The 21,833-nt window shown below is 40.5% G+C and overlaps 1 protein-coding gene across 1 annotated transcript in view; it reads right to left on the minus strand.

Annotated features, from left to right (window-relative positions):
* Positions 1–21,833, minus strand: part of LOC126199531 (uncharacterized) — a 240,416-nt gene that overhangs the window by 27,863 nt on the left and 190,720 nt on the right. Inside the window, exons 12-13 of the mRNA XM_049936451.1 lie at positions 15,150–15,296; positions 10,749–10,786 (exon numbers count right to left, since the gene is read on the minus strand). Of these exons, the coding sequence (XP_049792408.1) occupies positions 10,749–10,786; positions 15,150–15,296 (185 nt within the window). The remainder of the gene's footprint in view (positions 1–10,748; positions 10,787–15,149; positions 15,297–21,833) is intronic.

The raw sequence follows: 21,833 nt of genomic DNA on the forward strand, positions 1-21,833 counted from the left end.
TATGAAGGTGTTTTATTTACTACTACGAGGTTCACGTCGATATAGAAGCACCTTCGGGTTTATCTACCAAAAATACAAATCCCAGTGTAAAATTCTATGAAATGGTGGAAGTACAGAATCATAGATGGTGCTGCATTTCGAGAGAAAACGAAGACAAGTACTCACAATCATAATTTTGATGGACAGTTGCGGAGTCCCAGTGTCCAGGAAGTCATCTATGTTGAGTGTAAAACCACATTGGTGAGTTGTCATAATAAAATTGAGTGCAACCAAAAGCTGTTTGCAAGAAGTATACAAAGCATGACGGTTGAATAAGCGAGGTCCAGAAAGAAGTGGGAAAAAAAACAAATAAAGAATGAGGCACTAACTTGAAGGGAATAAAATGGCTATAAATTAGCTAACCTCTAGGGAAAGTACTGTACGTACAAGGGAAGATATCAACCAAATATTAATACTAAAGTATGTAAGTAAAATCTCAAGAATGGAAGAAATACGAAAACTAGCATACTAGACAACATTTTTATTGTTATTCACAAATAAAAATTGTTTATTGATGTGATGAAAAAACAAATATATTACATACAATGAAGCATTACAAAAGCAGGTATATCACAATAGATTTACTGCACCACTGTACTCTGTCCACACAAAATGTTTGAAAATTTGAACTTTCGTATTTTGTAGTAAAACTGTACCTTCTAACGTAGGTAACAGTAGGAGAATGTACGAAAATGTTCAAAACTAGTTACTAATAAAAATATTATATACATCTACAACAAAGGTATTAATTAATAAATTATAAAACTGAAGGCTGAAGGAAAAAAGTGCTTTTAATTTATTGTCATTTTGTAATTAACTGTCTATTAGCGAATATTGACAAGTACTGAAAAAATTTATTTTCTACAAGCTAACATGGTATGATGATAAAACATTATTCCTAAGCTGTATCTAACATAAAAAAGTTGGAGTTTTACTGCATTACAATTTTTTGAATTTCATAATATATCTATAAAAATGCATTGTCTTCTTGTCATATTACTGATATCATTTATTTATTTAACGTGACGCGATTAGTGCCATCAGGCCCTCTCTTACATAGGATCAGCGGTTCACAAATACAGTACCTTGTTTCATTTGAAGTTTCCTAATAATTATTTTGGACATGATAAACAGTATTACAATTATCTGAGTGTCTTGGGTGGCAATGTGAGTAAACAACACTGACTATGAATTAATAAGGTTAATACTGGCAGTACTTGTACTACTGCAGTTGTTGCCACTAATAGTGATAACACCAATAATAGTAATAATAATAATAGTAGTGGTAGATACAAAAAGAATTTATAGGTGTACAAGATAGATATCTTCGGATACAGCAAGCTCTGAGAAAGGAAATTTAAGATGGCTAAGAATACTGGGAAAAGAGGAAGGTCTGGTTACAAGGAAGGATGTACTACGTAACGAGTGCATTTAGGGACAAAGGTAATCCTTATTGTTGCTTTAGTAGGTAAGTCGTTAGCAGTCTTCTGAAGCTGGAGATGTTATACAGTTCTCTAATATAACGCAGGAGGCTACTCTAGGGTCGGGTTCTTGATTCTGAGGAGGACTTCGAGAAAGTGACTGAAGAATAGAGAGGGACAGAAGGGAATTTAATCTGATGTTAACGGGTTTTTCTGTCATGTTCTTCAGATAACAACCTTAAGGTCGAGGAGAGATTTGAGGGACAGCGTTCTTTGATAAGACAGTAGAGAAGACAGAGAGCACGGAAATTTCTGTGCTTGCTTGCATGCAGCCAGGATAGCTCTACATGTGATGGTGTAATATGATCAAAGAGTCGAACATCACAGATATAACGAACACAGGCATTCATGCCCAGTTCTAGGGGCCGTGAGCTTTCCAGGGAAAGGCCTTGCAGTATAACATCGTTGTCATGTCATTGGAAACATACACTATGAGATCAAAAGTATCCGGACACCTGGTTGAAAATGACTTTCAAGTTCGTGGCGCCTTCTATCGGTAATTCTGGAATTCAGTATGGTATTGTTCCACCCTTAGCCTTGATGACAGCTTCCACTATCGCAGGCATACGTTCAATCAGGTGCTAGAAGGTTTCTTCGGAATGGCAGCCCATTCTTCATGGAGTGCTGCACTGAGGAGAGGTATCGATGTCGGTAGGTGAGGCCTGGCACGAAGTGGGCGTTATAAAACATCCCAAAGGTGTTCTATATTATTCAGGGCAGGACGCCGTGCAGGCCAGTCCATTACAGGGATGTTATTGTCGTGTAACCACTCCGCCACAGACCGTGAATTATGAACAGGTGTTCGATCGTGTTAAAAGATGCAATCGCCATCCCCGAATTGCTCTTCAACAGTGGGAAGCAAAAAAGTGCTTAAAACATCAATGTAGGCCTGTTCTGTAATAGCTCCACTCAAAACAACAAGGGGTACAAGCCTCCTCCATGACAAACACGACCATACCGTAATACCACCGCCCCATTCTGTTCTCTCAAGGTGTCTAATGACTACTGAGGTCGCTGATATGGAATACCTGGCAACAGGGGGCAGCACATTGCACCTAAAATGAAAAACATATGTTTTTGGGGCTGTCCCGATACTTTTGATCACATAGTGTAAGTGTTTGTACATTTTTGTTTTTCGTATCAAGACAGAATAGGTTTTTATACTTTTATATGGCATGGATTAATGATGGCACCTTCTTGCACATTGCTGTTACGTCCTCAGTCCAATTTCGATTTTCATTTATTATCACTCTTAGACTCTTTGCTGAAGGAGAGAAATCGATATTTGTCCCACATAGGGTTAAAGATGGTAGGGCTCCCGATATTTCTGGCTAATGAATCTAGAATGACCAAGCAGTACCGCTTCAGTTTCGGATGTGTTAAGTTTTAACCCACTATCCTGTGCATATTTCGATAGTAAACATAGGTCGGTATTGAGATTCTCAATACCTGCCTTCAGGTTCATTGGTGTCACAGGTAGGTACGACTGGAGCTCACCAGCGCACATGTGGTAGTTACAGTAGGACAAAACTGATGACACATCTTTTATGTACAATGAAAAAAAGATATAGAACATAATAACAAACCCTGTGAACGTCTCCGAAGGTTGCCGCTTCTGGTCACCAGCGAATCTGAGCCAGCGGGGCTGGGGGGAACAATGCATAGCGGAGTGCTCTGAGGCAGGGGAGCGTGGGTTCCCCTCAGGGAGACGGGAGGTTTTGTGGCCAGGCTTTGGCAGGGCTCGCTAAACAGCCGACTGGTTTCAGGAACAGAAACTCGCTGAACAGATCTAGAATAATGTGTGTGTAACAGTATTGAAAATAAGACAGTGGAAAAACAAAGTGTACTATTAATGGTACTAACGACAGCAACAGTGATATGATAATAAATCTATTTAAATAAAATTGTAAACGTTAGTTCGTTCAAAATTGTACATCTCCAGTTGCTTTGAAATTCTGACAAAACTTTGCATTCTAATACAAGCGTGTTTTTAGATATATATTTCTTTAGAGATTTTTGAAACTACATTGTCTTAATGTTAAATGTAGAAAACGTTATTTGCTACATGTGTCAAAATAGGTATATAAGGATACGTGTATATTCCAGGGCAACGTTTTGTTAAAATTTCAAAGCATTCGGTCAAAAATTTTCGGAGATTTGCAATTAGGAATATTTATAGTCTCTAAAAATTATAAAAGTCACTTTCGGTTCTTCAAAGTCTCAAATTTCCAAACGTTTTTCACGAACTGGAGTGAAATTTTGACACAACGTTGCATTCGAATAATTAAGTGTTTTATATGTACTGAAACGCCATCTGGTATATGTTTTATATACACGTACCAAAAGGGTATAAAAACGTTAATGTCGGTTTGGTCATAATCGTTAATCTCCGAAAATTCTTGACCAACTGCTTTGAAATTTTGACATAACATTGAATTCTAATAAGGGCATGATTTTAGGTACCTAATCCTTTAATATATGTAAGTATAATACATACAATATATAAACACGTATCTGCGAAATTTATAAAGGAAAACATTGTTACCTAAAAATCTCAAAATTTACCTTTCCAGTTTGCTTCAAATTTTCACATTACTTTGTCAGCAAACAGGAAAGTTGTATTTATGGGTTATTTGTTTATGATTAGAATACTACTACAGAATCTGAGTTTCCAATAACAAAGAACAAGACTCAAGATCAGAGAGGTAGGGGAAGAGGAGACAGACAGAAGGGTGGGAGAAAATATACATAGAAAACGGCAAAGAGGAGACGGACAGACGGGAGGGGGAGGGATAGGAGGAGCTGGAGAGAGAGGGGGAAGGAGAAGATGGACGGAGAAAAAGGGGAAGAGGTGATGGGCTGAGAGAGGGGAGAGAGAGAAAGCAGGAGGAGCTGGAGACGGGGGTAGTAGGTGATGGACAGAGACAATTGGAAGGAGGAGGGGAGAGAAAGCAGGAAAGCAAATGGGGAAGATGGACAGAGCAAGGGGAGAGAAGAGGATTAGGACTTACATCAAATTAAGATAAATATTAGAAACAAGTGCTTTCTCCTTTCTTCCTCTTGCATTTAAGCAGACTGAACCACAGAAAATCATGTCCGGGTACAGCTAGTTGCTGAATAAAAATGGTAGTAAGACAATAAATTAGTCATCTGAATCCGAGCCTTGTCAGAATAGTGCACTAACAGTGAAATAACGAACTATGTTGCTATTGGAAATGTAAAATTGAACAGAATATTTATAATCAGTACTAAAAGTAAACCTAAACAAACGAATGATATTAACAGAAACCTGCTTTAAGGAAAGTATTACAAATTAAATTGTTACTTTGCGAAATAAAGACACAAAAGTAAACACACAAAATAGAGTCAGGAAGAGATGACTTTTTTTAGCTCTTAAAGCACAGGCATTCGAGTTCAGCTGCATTGCAGACAAATCTTTCCCCATTTTAGATCATTACCATTATCGCGCCGACGTTTGCCCACAATCTTGTAGCCCAAATCTCGTGATCACACTGTTCAACATCTTTAGTCTTTCAGAGATGAGATTCTCCCCTATCGTCAGACGTGACTTCTCGAGCTTCTCCTTTGTTCTGAAGATATCAGTTAGTTTCCTGTGTGACACAACCTTCACTATAATGGTCTAGGTTTCGCAGTCGTGGCGTCTTACTTCGCGCTTTTTGTCACCTGCAGGCCTAGCTTCTCTCGGACAAGACTGATCACAAATCCATCTCTTTTCTCTCTATTGTTCTGAGGAATTCTGAACAGTCTGAGACTATTGCATCTCTGGTATTGTTCAAGTTAGTCAGATTTTTCGAGCAGCTTCTGTTCGAGCAATTTTACCTACTTTGTTGGTGTCCTACGAATAATATTTAAATTAACGAATCACAGGAATATAGCAGCTATAACGAAAGTTCCTGTAGCAGATGTTGTGTTCAACAATGATATTAACATCTCTTTGACTTTCAGATCACGTTTGGGCTGAAGTCAAATATAGTCGTTCAGTAAAGAAAAGTTAAATACACAACAAACTACCATAATGATACTGCCTCTTCTAAGATTGTTTTATGATTAACAGTTCTGAAGAATGAAAAAGAATGAAAGTCATATAGGAAAACCTTGACCTTGGTAAATATACTTTCTTAAAATGTACTGTCTTACTACCTATTTTAAAGACATGATTAATTGCACCTATATTTTCTGCACTCTATTTATCCACAAAACGAGCTGCACACTACGGTGTTTAATTGATGAGCATAAAATTTTTCTTATCGCGCATTCTCAAAATGTGTATAGGGAAACCAATATGCGAAGAACAGGTTCCATTAACAATAGGGTGGGGACGTGGGTGAAGATGTTTGGTCTAGCTAACTAGATCCAAGTTTAGTAGTCCATCATCATTGAATGAACGTGAAAAAGTCTATTTCTTTTCCCAATACTCTTGTGGACTAGGTACCATCAAAATGGGAACATACGTATGGACGTATAACAGGGAGTAGGTGTAACATACAATAACGTTTGTATGAAGTTCTACACCAAGAAAGAAGCATGTTTACGAAGTGAACATTGTGTGACAAACTAGATAGATGATTCTGATTACATAGTTGTAAATGATCTGTGATTTCAACAGTTGAATTTAGTGTTATTACTCCCGAAAAAGCAGCAAGCTGAGCCTGTAAACGTTATGGCGTGGAATCGTTGAGGGTTTGTGTGTGTCTCTGGGAATCAGCTTCCATGCAGTTCGCATGCGTGTCCCCAAGACAAGAAGAGTGCTTGAGAAGCCCCACCTACAGCCAGACGTTTCCTACGAGCAACAAGTATAGCGAACGAGTTTGCCAGGGAAGCAGTGACGTCCATCGTTATTCGAAGATAGGTTGTAAATTCAGCATCACGTGCAGCAGAGCATTATCAGTCTGAACTATTGCACAACAAATTGGCTAAATTAATATCAGTGGGCCTGTCTTATTCACATTATCGACTCCAATTATTATCTCTAGTTTAACATTACCAGTTTTAATATGTATATAAGTCAGTAACTACAATAAGGTTACTTTTATTAGTTTGTTCATGCGTGCATTCGCAGACTCCAATGCTCAGTAAGAAATGACAAGATCACACTAGCTAAAGAGATACAGAAGGAGATTAAAAAAATTGCATGCCGTATATCGGAAAGATTTTAGAAGTGAAATGCTTGTATCATAAGACAAATGTTAACGTGAGTTTCCATATTGATAACGCGCTAAACTGTATCGTCCGTCATCAGACGCAGAGGGGGTGCTTTTAATAAGTTGTGGACACAGAGAGCAGTTTTACATTGGTCGAACAGGAAGAAATTCTAATACCCGTTTGAAGGAACATGTGAGACAGAGAGAATAATCCACTCCCATTTGGCACACATTTGAGTGAAAACAGACCATCCACACTCCATATACAATAAAATTTTTACAAAGAGCTTACAAGGGGAAAACCATAAAGATTTTATAGGAGACAGAAGTATACGAACGTATGAAAAGTAGCCATCGCAATTATTAAACGAACAGACAGATTTGAAGAAGAGGAGGTTATTGGAGAACTTCAGTCATATCTAAAGCACCATATATTCCAGTGAACTGGACATGGGGACATGAAGCAGAGTTGCTGGATGGCTTGTGTTTTGTGTGGTAATGACTATTATATTTTATCGTATTGGTGAATTTATTGTGGAATTTTTCAGTAGAATGCATACTAAAGTAAGAGAGAAATTGCTTTTACCACTTACAAAGAATGAATGCAGCAAAACCACGGTATATTTTCTGCAGAAGTTACAAGTGTATTTTGTTGTATTAGTGACGTTACTGTAAGCAATTTTAGCACACTCTATTCAAAGTTTTTATTAAGTAAAATGACAGGGCACTTATGAATGCAAATATTGTGGCCAGACGACTGCAATTTCTTTGTTGGTAAACATCATCTCTCTGTAAAATGTCACGCTATAAACATATTCTTTGACTGTTGCCTGTTCTCGCGTTTTATGACGACTGTGTTAACGTCTGTGGAAATATGGAAATGGAAAGACACGTTGTGCTGTTAAATACTGTAAGCAAAGACTTGGAAGCCCTTTGTCAACAGCATTTCAGTTATGTGATGTACCACACAATGCGTTCCTGTATGTAACATATGATGCAGATATTCGAGGTTCCCACGTAGCACTAAAGAATTTGTAAATATACCGACATACGTTTCACTGACGCATCTGTAGGTAAGGTAGCAGCAGTTGCAGTTTGCAAAAGTGTGACAGCATTAAAAGAAAAGTGTTTTATCTTTTCACTTTGCATTAGTTCGTTGATTTTTTATATTAAAGGCATTTAAAAATGGCCCCAGACTGAAAATTACCAGTGCGACTACATGAAAACTTGAATTGCAAGAAGCACACTAGCGAACTGCTCAAACAATTGAATTCAGCTACTTTTGTTCTCGTATAATTGCTAAACCGTATCAGCCTCCTAATGTAATATTCATATTTCCACTCGAAATGTCTTACTGGATATTTCTTAAAAGACATCATAGTCGCCGTTGACTGTATAAAATATTTATTATCACGATTGAATTTTCGGCCTTGTGGCAATTTTCAAATAACAGTGCAAAGTTTACATTCTGTCAGAATATAAAACTATCTGACATGTGAGATAGTTTTATACTCTGACAGAATGTAACTTTTGCAGCGTTATTATATGACTGTGAACCCCAACCATGAGAAGTTAATCTTATTGAATAATTTTATGGGGTAATTCATCACTTAGAGATTATTGATTGCACAGAGCATTTTAACTGCAACTTGACAATATGTAGCTATCGAAATTGTTCATAAATAATCCATCGAATTTGGGAAGAATGGTGGTATTGAAATGTACAACACTAGAAGAAAAAAAAGGGGTTTTATTATCCATTATTAAAGCTGCCATTGGCTGAGAAAGGAAGTCAGTATACGTTAACAAACATTTTTTTAGCATTTAAGCACTAACATAAAATATCTGAGAGGTAGAAAAGCACGTTTTAAACCTAATCTAAAATTATTCCGTCTGGACAACTGTTTCTATTCCGTAGAAACTTGTGAATTTAAGAAATGGTTGCCTGTAATAAACTATTTTAGTGTAGCAGTAAGAGTATGACTGTGCAACAATACTAATAGTGTGTACATATCCAGTAAAATGATTCTTTCCACATAGTTTCGATAGAAAATTCGATCAAATGAATTATGGAACATGTGGAATGTATAAGTTTAGAAGTAAATGCATTTCTCTATTAGCTGAATGTAGGAAGTAGTTAGAAGAAATAGTGAATGCAGTTGGTAATCTGCTGAGCAGACTACATCTGGATCTATATCTACATGGATACTCTGCGAATCACACTTAACTGCCTTCACAATTATTCTCTATTATTCATCTCGAACAGCGAGCGGAAGAAACGAACACCCATATCTTTCCGTGCAAGCTCTGATGCCCCTTATTTTATTATGATGATCGTTTCTTCCTATGTAGATCAGTCTCAACAAAACATTTTCACATTCGGAGGAGAAAATTGGTGACTGAAATTTCGTGAGAAGATCCCGACGCAACGAAAACCACCTTTGTTTTAATTATGTTCACCCCAAATTCTGTATCACGTAAGTGACACACTCTTCCCAATTTCGCGACAATACAAAACGTGCTGCTCCTCTTCGAACTTTCTCGATGTAATCCGTTAATCTTATCTGATAAGGATCCCAGACCGCGCAGCAGTACTCCAAAAGAGGACAGAGGAAACTGAAGACGGAACAAGATTCAAACAGAGCTAATGAAGACGTAGGGGCAACGGTAACAAGCAGCTAAATATCTAATTTGGATAAGATATGTAAGATCAACTAACAGAATTGCCGGCACTGTAGCTCAGGGTGTTCTGTCAGAGGGCTGTGTGCTCTCTGTAATAAAAAAAACTGAGTCAAGGAATCACCGGTCAACTTGAACAGATGTCTTGTGACGCCCGCACAGACCAAACGCAACGAACTATAAAAAAATAAAAAAAATAAAAGAAAAAACAGAATTCAAATATCTAAAAGTATGGTCACGTGAGAAAGTCGAATCAAGGGCAGCTCGTATTAAAATTTCTGGAGTCAGCTGATGTATGTTTCTACGGGAAGATATTGAAATCCAAACAGGCAAATTATGAAGCAAATGAACAAGCAGGAGACAGGAAAGGTGAAGTGGAAGGTTGCAGAAAGTTGTCAGAGAGAAAGAGAGAGACCGGCAGACAGAATAGCAAGTCAGGTTGGTAGGGTACGTTTTTCGAAGGACAATTTCTTCGTCAGCAAAAGAAGAAATGAAAGATGTAAATGGCAGGGGTACGACTATGGAGCACAAATAAAATTATTGCGAATGTCTACTGAAACACGTATTTAAAACTAAAATGTAGACACATAACCTTTAAGAAACGACTGAGGAATGCAGTTGTCAGGTAGTCATGTTATTTTGGTTTTTGTATACTATAGATGCCTTTTCAGTTCAAAATGGTTCAAAAGGATCTGAGCACTATGGGACTTAACTGCTGAGATCATCCGTCCCCTAGAACTTAGAACTACTTAAGCCTAACTAACCTAAGGACATCACACACATCCATGCCCGAGGCAGGATTCGAACCCGCGACCGTAGCGGTCGCGCGGCTCCAGACTGTAGCGCCTACAACCGCTCACCCACTTCGGCCAGCCAATTTCAGTAGTTGCAGGGGCAACAGTCTGGGTGATTGACTGATGTAGCCTTGTGACATTAGCCCAAACGGCCTTGCTTTGCTGGTATTGCGAATGGCTGAAAGCAAGGGGAAACTACAGTCGTAATTTTTTCCGAGGGCATGCAGCTTTCTGTATGGTTAAGTGATGATGATGTCGTCTTGGGTAAAATATTTAGGAGGTACAATAGTCCCCCATTCGGATCTCTGGGCGGGGACTACTCAGGAGGACGTCGTTATTAGGAGAAAGAAAACTGGCGTTCTACGGATCGCGGCGTGGAATGTCAAATCCCTTAATCGGGTAGGTAGGTCAGAAAATTTGAAAAGGGGAATGGACAGGTTAAAGTCAGATATAGTGGGAATTAGTGAAGTTTGATGGCAGGAGGAACAAGACTTCTGGTCAGGTGACAAAATCAAATAGGAGTAATGCAGAAGTAGGTTTAGTAATGAATAAAAAATAGGAGCGCGGGTAAGCTACTACAAACAGCATAGTGAAAGCATTATTGCCGCCAAGATAGACACGAAGCCCACGCCTACTACAGTAGTACAAGTTTATATGCCAACTAGCTCTGCAGATGACGAAGAAATTGAAGAAATGTATGATGAGATAAAAGAAAGTATTCAGATAGTGAAGGGAGACTAAGATTTAATAGTGATGGGGGACTGGAATTCGACATTAGGAAAATGAAGAGGAGGAAAAGTTGCAGGTGAATATGGAATGGGGGTAAGGAATGAAAGGGGAAGCCACCTGGTAGAATTTTGCACAGAGCATAACTTAATCATAGCTAACGCTTTAAAAATCATGAAAGAAGGTTGTATTCGTGGAAAAGGCCTGGAGACACTGGAAGGTTTCAGATAGATTATACAATGGTAAGACCGCTGCTCGTGGTCTCGCAGTAGCGTTCTCGCTTCCTGCGCCCGGGGCTCCCGGGTTCGATTCCTGGTGGGGTCAGGGATTTTTCCTGCCTCGAGATGACTGGGTGTTGTTGTGTCGTCTTCATCATCTCATTCATCCCCATCACGGTCGGAGGAAGGCAATGGCAAACCACCTCCACTAGGACCTTGCCTAGTAAAGCGGTGCGGATCTCCCGCATCGTTCCCCTATGCTCCATCACGGAGTATGGGACTACATTTCATTTCAAGACAGAGATTAGGAACAAGGTTTTATAATGTAAGACATCTCCAATGGCAGATGTGGACTCTGGCCACAATCTATTGGTTATCAACTGTAGATTAAAACTGAAGACACTGCGAAAAGGTGGGAATTTAAGGAGGTGGGATCTGGATAAACTGAAAGAACTAGAAGTTGTAGAGAGTTTGAGAGATAGCATTAAGGAACGATTGACAAAAGCGGGGGAAAGAAATGCAGTAGAAGAAGAATGGGTAGCTTTAAGAGATGAAATGATAAAGGCAGCAAAGGATCTAGCAGGTAGAAAGATGAGGGCTAGTAGAAATCCTTGGGTAACAGAACAGATACTGAACTGTTTAATAAGTCACAGCTGCAAAATACTAACGCGAATTCTTTGGAGACGAATGGAAAAACTGGTAGAAGCCGACCTCGGGGAAGATCAGTATGGATTCCGTAGAATTCTTAGAACACGTGAGGCAATACTGACCTTACGACTTATCTTAGAAGAAAGATTAAGGAAAGGCAAACCTACGTTTCTAGCATTTGTAGACTTAGAGAAAGCTTTTGACAATGTTGACTGGTTTACTCTCTTTCAAATTCTGAAGGTGGAAGGGGTAAAATACAGAGACCGAGAGGCTATTTATAATTTGTACAGAAACCAGATGGCAATTATAAGAGTCGATGTGCATGAGAGGGAAGCAGTGGTTGGGAAGGGAGTGAGACGGGGTTGTAGCCTATCCCCGATGTTATTCAATCTGTATATTGAGCAAGCAATAAAGGAAACAAAAGAAAAATTTGCAGTAGGAATTAAAATGCATCGAGAAAAAATAAAAACTTTGCGGTTTGCCGATGACACTGTAATTCTGTCAGAGACAGCAAAGGACCTGGAAGATCAGTTGAACGGAATGGACAGTGTCTTGAAAGGAGGATATAAGATGAACATCAACAAGAGCAAAACGAGGATAATGGAATTTAGTCAAATCAAATCAGGTGATATTGAGGGAATTAAATTAGAAAATGAGCCACTTAAAGTAATATATGAGTTTGGCTATTTGGGGAGCAAAATAACTGATGATGGTCGAAGTAGAGAGTATATAAAATGTAGACTGGCAATGGCAAGGAAAGTGTTTCTTAAGAAGAGAAATTTGTTAACGTCGAGCATAGATTTAAGTGTCAGAAACTCTTTGTTGAAAGTATTTGTATGGAGTGTAACCATGTATGGAAGTGAAACATGGGCGATAATTGGTTTAGAGAAGAAGAGAATAGAAGCTTTCGAAATGTTTTGTTACAGAAGAATGCTGAAGATTAGATGGGTAGATCACATAACTAATGAGGAGGTACTCATTAGCATCGGGGAGAAGAGGAGTTCGTGGCACAACTTGACAAGAAGAAGGGATCGGTTGGTAGGACATGTTCCGAGGCATCGGGGGATCACCAATATAGTATTGGAGGACAGCGTGGAGGGTGAAAATAGTAGAGGGAGACCAAGAGATCAATACACTAAGCAGATTCAGAAGGATGTAGGTTGCAGTTGTTACTTGGACATGAGGAAGCTTGCGCAGGAAAGAGTAGCTTGGAGGACTGTATCGAACCAGTCTCTGGACTGAAGGCCACAATAACAAAAACATGTTATCCATGTGCATGTCAGAGAAAGAGCAAATTACGTTACTGTTAAACAATCTTTGGTCTTGTCGTGGCACAGTCTAATATTTTCTTAGCTGATGTGTGGTTGGTGATGGACGTATTCAAATGTGTTGTGTTGACTTGCGATGGTATCTGGTAGATGAAGAAAGATTGATTATATAGGACAGCAAGGACGAATAAGACGTATGTATTAGAAGGCGAAGAGAATATAAAATTTAAAAAATGTTATTATTTTTTTAAGAGAAGACGCTTGAGGTAAGACGGCAGAAATGCGCAGCTAGTTTTTCAGAATGACTATTGTCAGCTAGTTGTCTTTGTACATTTGCTCAGCGCTTAGAGAAAGACCACACCACTTCCGTGAGTCATGCATTAACGTATTAACTGATTGACGTATTTGATTTTTACACAAATTCTCTGTTAACATTCTACCCTTTTTACATCATTGTTCACTTTATTAATCGTAGTATTATTGTTCAGACGTGTTATCTGTGAAGATCAAGCCAAGTTTTACACTGTTTTTTTTTCAATACATACTTCATTCTAAAATCGTTGTCTTCGAATATCATTTCATAGGAACAGTTAGTCTCCCCACTCCACTGTTTATTACTACATGTTACCACATTTCACGAAGTCGTATTTAACAGTTCGAATATAGTTTGGATATTTTATTTAGAATAGAAATCTAGCTTGGTCACTGGGTGCTTAATGTTTGCTGTGTTTTCGAGAAAATTGCAACAATGTTGTTGTTCCGGACTATCGGAAAGCGCCGGCAGGAAGACGAAGATTGCAAGAGCAGAGAAGGCGGTGAGAGTACGTCAGCCCATAGCCCGCTGACAAGGACCGCACCACGGCAGGAGCGACCTCTAAAAGAAGAGAATATAATCGCCGGACCTGCCAGCTTCGGGACAGTATGCGGACAGGAATCGGACAGTACTAGGAGAGCACTACGATAGCAGTGACGTGTTGTCCATACCAACTGCATGCGAGGACATCACATATAGCAAAGAACTCTGATTTTTTGCAAGTCCCCCATCCCCTGCGAATGTTGCCCGTCCCCTGCGACAACATCGTAAATTCAAAGTTAAGTCTTGTCAAATATGCTTTATTGAAATAAAGCTATTAATGTTATTTGCTTCAATTGTTGTATAGCATTCCGAGAACGCAACTTCCTTTAGGCACTCTATACGAGACGAGAGGGCAGGAGACCACAATTGTGAAGACGCGAGGTCAGTGGATATTTTGATTAGGGCCAGGTAATTGTTGTACTTCAGTTGTACATTTAATATAAAGACAAGTTTTATTCAGATAAGTTACAGTTCAGTTCAAATTATGTTCTGTTCAGCTAAAGGATTGCATACGACTTTCAGTTGAATAACAGTTCGTGAGTACATAGTTTTGGTAATACATAGACTTTTATAGAGTGGGAGGTAAAGTTGAGCTAAATTTCGTACAGAAACGAATATAGTGGGGAGGCTACACAGTTAATAAGATGTAATCGTGATCTCCTTACCCATGCATGGTTCTGTGGTGCGTGCTCTGACAGCAACGTGATAACGCATCTGCCACAAAGAGTTTAATTCGCGTGGCGTTATTAACTAGAGGAACCCATAAGGCTGTTTATCCACCTGAGTGGAAAGGCTTTCCTTCCTCGGGCACAATGTTAATTGAGCTCTGTGTCCCAATTCAGGCGTTCTTAGGTAGAACGACTTAAATGAAATATATTGAGTTGAGACACAGGGTGTGAAACGTTTTCAGTAGTCTTTTTACTAATTTCAAACTCTCCTACACATGCTAAATTTCAGTCAAATACAAATGAAGTACCGTGGTTTCAGAATACGTATATGACGGGATAGTGTAATACGGCAGAGTTTCAGTTAAGTCACGATACAGGAACGGTTCATATTGCATCTGGCCAGTGTATGCGACGATTGCGTGTAGAGCTCATTGTCACGTTTATGTTGCTGACGATCGAGAGGCTGAGGGAACGGGAAGGGTGAAATCTGCACAACCATAACAGGGACAGTGTGAGTTGTGTGTGGAGCAAGCTGGTTCAGAACACAGATTTTAGTTGATTCATTAATTCCAGCAAAAATGTAAGTGTCTCAATCTTCTGAGGATAAAACTTACCAGCGCTGTATGATGGTAGAACTGCGGCGCTCTTGTTCTTCCGATGTTGTAGAAGTAGACGGGGAACTGGGTGAGGTAGATTGCGTAAGACAGGCGCGAGAAGACGCGGAAGCCAGGCCACGCTGCCAAGCGGCCCACCCAGCCTGCAGACAACAGTTTGGCACACGATAACGAAAATTCAAAGGTGAGAAAGCGGGTTATGAAAGTCTCTGAAGCACGATCACCAATACACAGGGGAATACGGAAACTGATTTTGTCAACTATAAATGGTTTCGTGAAAGCCTGCGACTGTGAAAACAAGAAGAGCTGGAGATTACAGAAAATATGAAAACAGAACGAAGAACTTGAAAGTAAATCAGTGAATTTCTTCAGACGCTTTGACAATGTATTTAAATAAAAATAGTAACATATCGAAATAAGTACCATTGTAAAACTGCTATAAACAAAGAATGATCCATACTGTTATGATAAATACCCTCTGTACAAAAGCGTATCATACTCTGTGGAAGACCTGTAATATTATCTCTATAGCTACATCTAAAATAATCTTTGTAGCTGTTTGTTTACGTCAGTTATTCTCGATGTACGCTGTGCACTGAAAATTGTATGTAACGTCTGACATGTGTGACACTCTGCACAAATGGACCGTAGGAAAACTGTATTCTAAGGTCTTCCAAATTGCGGCACTAACTACATTCATAAAATCGATATCCAACTGAAATTGCACGTTTTTTATAGATTGCAGTAAAGACAATTAAACAAAGCAGAATGTCACACAACGAAAACATTGCGTAAAAATGGCATATTACAAAAAGGTAAGACACTAGAAAATGGGAATCATTTCCCGAAACACTTCTTGTAAAATATGAATAAAAGAAGCTTATTAGTGGAAGCAGAAAAGGTATTTATAAACGAGCTAAATACAGAAACAGTGGACCCCAACTTTCGATACTAGTTAACCTTTTCTTTTAAGTAGTTAGGAATTATCAAATCCACCAATGCAGAGTGCACAATATGAGTCTTTGGGAAGGCGCTCTACGGATTTGTACTGAAAAGCACTTGTAACACCAGACGTGAGATAAGGTAGCGAATTACATCTTCATAGCCTAGATTACTAACAACGGTTGCTAATTTTATATCGCGGAAAGGAACACATCTTTTGTGTATATGAGAGCATTATCAGTAATTCATCTAGGCCCGTCGGGCCACACCTTGTTCCAGGATTTCACCTTAGTGGTTCTGCAATCGATACAGGATCTGTAAAGCGACTGTTCATACAGAAATGAGTAGCGACGGAAAATTTCATTATAACGTCTATTTTAGCACAGTTATCCCACGTAATCCCATAGGTTCATAAACCTGTAGCAGACTATATGCCTCTTTGGAATTGTCGGATTACGTTATAGTATAAGTTGTTTTACGAGACAGCCTGCTATAACATATCTAGCTGTACTCTTCCAAAACGATGCAGAAAATTAAGTTAGGCTCCGCGGATTGATCAATGGACGAATATGATACTCTGTCTAAAAATGGGAAGGAGATCTCTAAAAGTTGTTAAATCTATACAACCAAGAACAAGAGTTTAGTTATGAGATACAAGACCAATTTTATCAGCAAAAATTACTGTATTCTCATGTCTCCCTATGCAAACGCCCGAGTTATAGAACTGTATGGACCGAGTTCACGAAGGTGTTGTTCACTCTACAACAGAATTACAGGATCCCGTCTTCGATAGCCAGTTAATGCCTTCTATTCCAACACATAAGTTTGATATTAGGCTCTAGGGTTCTTACAAGCTCCCTCTGTGGTGGAAAAGTGTGGCGCCCTGCTATATCGCCCTCGGGCACGATTAAGCTTCTGACAGCAAGGTGTCGACACTCGCGAAAAAAAGGCCACAGCTAAGAAGTACATGTGAACTTTAAGAGAGGTTAATGATGCCACATTAGCACCACATTTCACCACAATTCTGCTTAAGCCACCGTGGATGTACCATGCGATGGAAAGGTTGTCACACTCCCTCTTGCCCAACTTTCACTCCTTCTCAAACCTCTACGGTCGAGGTCAGAACCGCGATACCCAGAGTTGAAACAGCACGGTTTTTATGTGGGTGGCCGAGAAAAACATTTCAAACACACCGCCGCTCAGAATCGGTACGAAAAGGCCTCAAGGTGGGGCATAAGCCGCGTCAGTGATACCACACTTTCCCTTGGAGCGTTGATCCCCACACATTTCGCTGTCGAAGACGGGAGTCGCAGTGCAATAGCCGACAGGGCGGCATTCTTTAGTGCGTCTGTCACTCTAAGAAACCCCAGGACGTTTCAACCCTACTCTAAGAACATTATGGATCTGCAACCCTACTAAGTTGATGTGACCCTTATGAAATGCAGCGTGACTGCTTGTTTGCTCCCCCATACAGGGTGGAGTTTCATGGGACCGTTCTAAACTATTCGACGAAATTTGAACGTGATCCAAGGCAGAAAACCGTTTTTATTCTTTTTCATCCTTCCTTTTTCGTGCCATCGTGTATAGAAGTCACGGACGGATGCAACATTAACATGTGCGTGAGTAGTATGGCAAAGGGTTCTTCTAATACCCTACAGTTTGCTAACACTCTCAGTATCACCCACGCAATTTTACTGAGACCGTCACGGAAACTTCGACACACACATTGAGCTGGTTGATCTGACGGCTCAGGGTCAGGCAACTCCCTCGACAACCTTTCGGTGGAGTTTACCTGCCTTCAGGCGCTGCAGTAACAACGAGGCTGAAAGTATGTCGCAGTTTCTGACAGGTAGAGTGGTTCTACCCCGTACACCGCCCGACCAGCTAGCCGTGCGGTCTAACGCACTGCTTCCCTAGCGGGAAGGCGTGCCGGACCCGGCATGAATCCGCCTGGATTAGTGTCAAGGTCCGGTGTGCCAGCCAGCCTGTGGATGGGTTTTGAGGCGGTTTTCCATCTGCCTCGGCGAATGTGAGCATGTTCCCCTTATTTCTCCTCAGTTACACTATGTCGGTGGTTGCTGCGCAAACAGTATCTCCGCGCACGCGTACACAATAACACCATAATTACTCTAACCGGCCGCTGTGGAAGAGCGGGTGTAGGAGCTTCAGTCTGGAACTGCGCTGCTGCTACGGTCGTAGGTTTGAATCCTGCCTCGGGTATGGATGTGTGTGATGTCCTTAGGTTGGTTAGGTTTAAGTAGTTCTAAGTTCTAGGGGACTGATGGCCTCAGATGTTAAGTCCCATAGTGCTTGTGCCATTTGAACCATTTGAACCATTATTACTCTACCACTCAAATATGGGGGTTACACACCTTTGGAATGAGACTGTCCCGGAGAGGGTCTACTGGGGGCAGAACCGCACAATAACTCTGGATTTGGTGTGGGGCGGCGGTGGGGTGAGTGGACTGCTGTGGCCTGTTGCGGCGTTGTGTACCACTGAGGGCTACGGTGGGGACGAAGCTTCTCCGTCGATTCTAGGTCCCCATTTCACTACATACATACATACATAAATACCCTGTACACAATAGCGAAAACGTAGTCGCACCATACTCCAAAGCAGTCAAGTCACGTTCAACAGGGTTGCAACCCCATGGTGTCTTTATAGTAGGTGAAACGCTTAGGGGTTGGTAGAGGTGCCAAACATTGTCAGTAACGTCGTCCTGTGGGCCATGACAGTGCGATCTGTCGTTTTCGACCGCGAATTTTGTGAGAATCAACGCCTCAAGGGAAGGGGTGGTTTCATTGACGCCCTTTATGCCACCTCCTGACCACCTTTCCGTGTCGATTCTGAGCGTCGGTGCATCTGAAATGTTTTCCTCGGCCACCTATAAGAATTTTCTTTTTTTTTCTTTTTTGCATTTGGCAACATCTTGCTGTGTGAAGCGTCGGCGAGCCCGAGGGTGACGTCGCAGAGCACCACCCTTTTGCATCATTAAAGAGGAAGTTTTTAGACATCTTTGAGCCAAATTTAAAACTTACATGTCGGAATGGAAGACAATTGCGGGTTCTCCAGAAAGCAGTCCTTTGATCAAATACAAATTGGCAACATCTGAGAGGTACTGGAAGCAGAAAGCGGTCAGTCAATGAACGAGACGTTTCATGTAAGCATTTTAGAAGAATATACATTTCGGAATTTTTTCCAATGATCATCTAAACAAAAAAAATGGCGAATTAAAAATATTAAGAGCAACATAAAAAAGTAACTCTATGAAAACATTACTATAGGTAAGAAAGCTGTAAGTCTACACCAAAAACATTTGTTAAGCCGCAGAGACGAGAAAAACTGCCCTTAAAAGACTAATACAAGAACGAAAGCTGAGAAATAAAGACATAATTATGGTACTCTTACAAAACATCGTGGAACATGACCTTCGAGTTTACTAAAAGAACTGAAAAACGTACAAAAAGAAAAGCTCACCCTTAACCTAATTCCAGGAAAGCACTGGCTTTGGTGTTTCACTGCCTTTTGGTCCACAAATATGCAAATCATGTACTAGCAGCCCTAAATGCCTACACAGATGTAATAACAACACGGGTGCTAAAAATTGTTTTGTAAGTATTAGCAAACGAACGAATTACAAATGTGATTGTATACGTACGCGTGCCTAACACAGTGTTAAAATACGATTGCCTCACCTATGGATTTTAGTGGAGAATGTAATGACCGGTAGTGTGCCATATATTAAAGGAAGGAGATAAAATGGAAACTGTAAACCACAGTGACATTAGGATACTGTACGCGTGCAGAAAATACAGTGAGGTGACAAAATTCATGAGATACCCTCTAGTATCCTGTCTGACCTCCTTTTTCCCGACATAGTCCAGCAGCTCGACGTGACATTCATTCAACAAGTCGTTCACCTGCAGAAATATTAAACCATGCCGCATATATAAACGTCCATAATTACGAAAGAGTCGTCGGTCCAGGACGTCGTAGACGAGGTGACCTTTCGATTATGTGATATAAATTTTCGATGGGATTCGTGTCGGATGATGTGGGTAGCCAGAGCATCCGCTCGAATTCTCCAGCATTTTCTTCTAACAGATCGCGAGCAAGTGTGGCCCAGTGACATGGCGATTTGCATTCCATAAAAATGAAGTCCATGAATAGCTGCAGACGGTCTCCAAGGAGCGGATCATAGCCATTTCCAGTCAATGATTGGTTCAATTAGACCTGAGGACCCAGTCCATCCCACATAAACACAGATCTTACCATTATGGAGCCACCACCAGCTTGCACAGTGCCTTGTTAACAACATGGGTCGATGGCTTCGTGGGGCCACTGCCACATTCGAACTCTAATATTAGCTCTTACCAACTTAAACTGGGACTCATCTGATCAGGCTACGGTTTTCCAGTCGCCTAGGGTCCAGCCGATATGGTTACGAGCCCAGGAGAGGCACAACAGGTGATGTCGTTCTGTTAACAAAGGCACTAGCGTCGGCCGTCTGCTGCCGTAGCTCATGAACGCCAAATTTCGCCGCACTGTCGTAACGGATACGTTCGTCGTACGTCCCAGATTATTATTTCACGCAATTTTGCTTGTCTGTTAGCACTGACAACTCTACACAAACTATGCTGCTCTCAGTCGTGAAGTGAAGGTCGTCGATCACTACGTTGTCCGAGATGAGAGGTAATGCCTCACACTTTTGACACTGTGGTTCTTGGAATATTGAATTCTCTAACCATTTTCAAAATGGAATGTTCCATGTGTCTAGTTCCAACTACTGTTCCGTAGTCAAAGTCTTAATTCCTGTCGTGCGGCCATAATAACGCCGGACATCTTTTCACACAAATCACGTGAGTATAAATGACAGCTTCGTCAGTGCACAGCCCTTTTATACCTTCTGAACACGATATTCTCGCCATCTGTCCATGCGCAAGTCGCTATCGCATGACTTTTGTCACCTCGGTGTGTATTGAATATATAATCTTCTTTCGAAACCATTGTATTACAGCTCTTTTACTACCTCTGAACTGTTTTTATTGACACCGATTACTACGATAATTTACCTTCTCTATTAGTTGCAAATACTAAATCAGAGTCCAACATGGATGGGGTGGTATCTTATACTTTGTGCTCAATCCATGTCCCCTTCAGGTACACAACCTTCTTCCATAATTCTTAAAGCAAATGTTATCAATGATTATACGCTCTCTGCAAAATTCTACCAGGCGCCTCTCACTTTCGTTCATTTGCCTCCAGCCCAGCCGGCCGCTACGACCGAGCCGTTCTAGGCGTTCCAGTCCAGAACTGCGCTGCTGCTACTGTCGCAGATTCGAATCCTGCCTCTGGCAGGGATGTGGGTGATGTCCTTAGGTTAGTTAGGTTTAATTAGTTAGGTTTTAAGTAAGTCTAGGGGACCGATGACCTCAATTGTTAAGCCCCATAGTGCTTAGAGCCATTTGAACCATTTGAACCTCCAGCCCAAGTCCTGCTATCATTTTCCCTTTGTTAAGCAAGTTAGAAATCTGTATGTTAGAAACTTCGACACACATTCAGCCTCTGGGTTACCCCAGCATCTGACGGCAGCCAAACCTCACCTAATCGATGTCGAAAAGGTTGCCTAACCTTCAGGAGCCAGAGAAAACAAAACCGAAGCACTTTCTGATTTTCTTGGCATCCGAAAAGTCTTGGTTTACTCATCTTTCGTAAACGGTGCCATCCTCATTTTCCG

The sequence above is a fragment of the Schistocerca nitens genome, chromosome 8 (assembly GCF_023898315.1).
Source record: "Schistocerca nitens isolate TAMUIC-IGC-003100 chromosome 8, iqSchNite1.1, whole genome shotgun sequence".
In the NCBI taxonomy this organism is placed as follows: Eukaryota; Metazoa; Arthropoda; class Insecta; order Orthoptera; family Acrididae; genus Schistocerca; species Schistocerca nitens.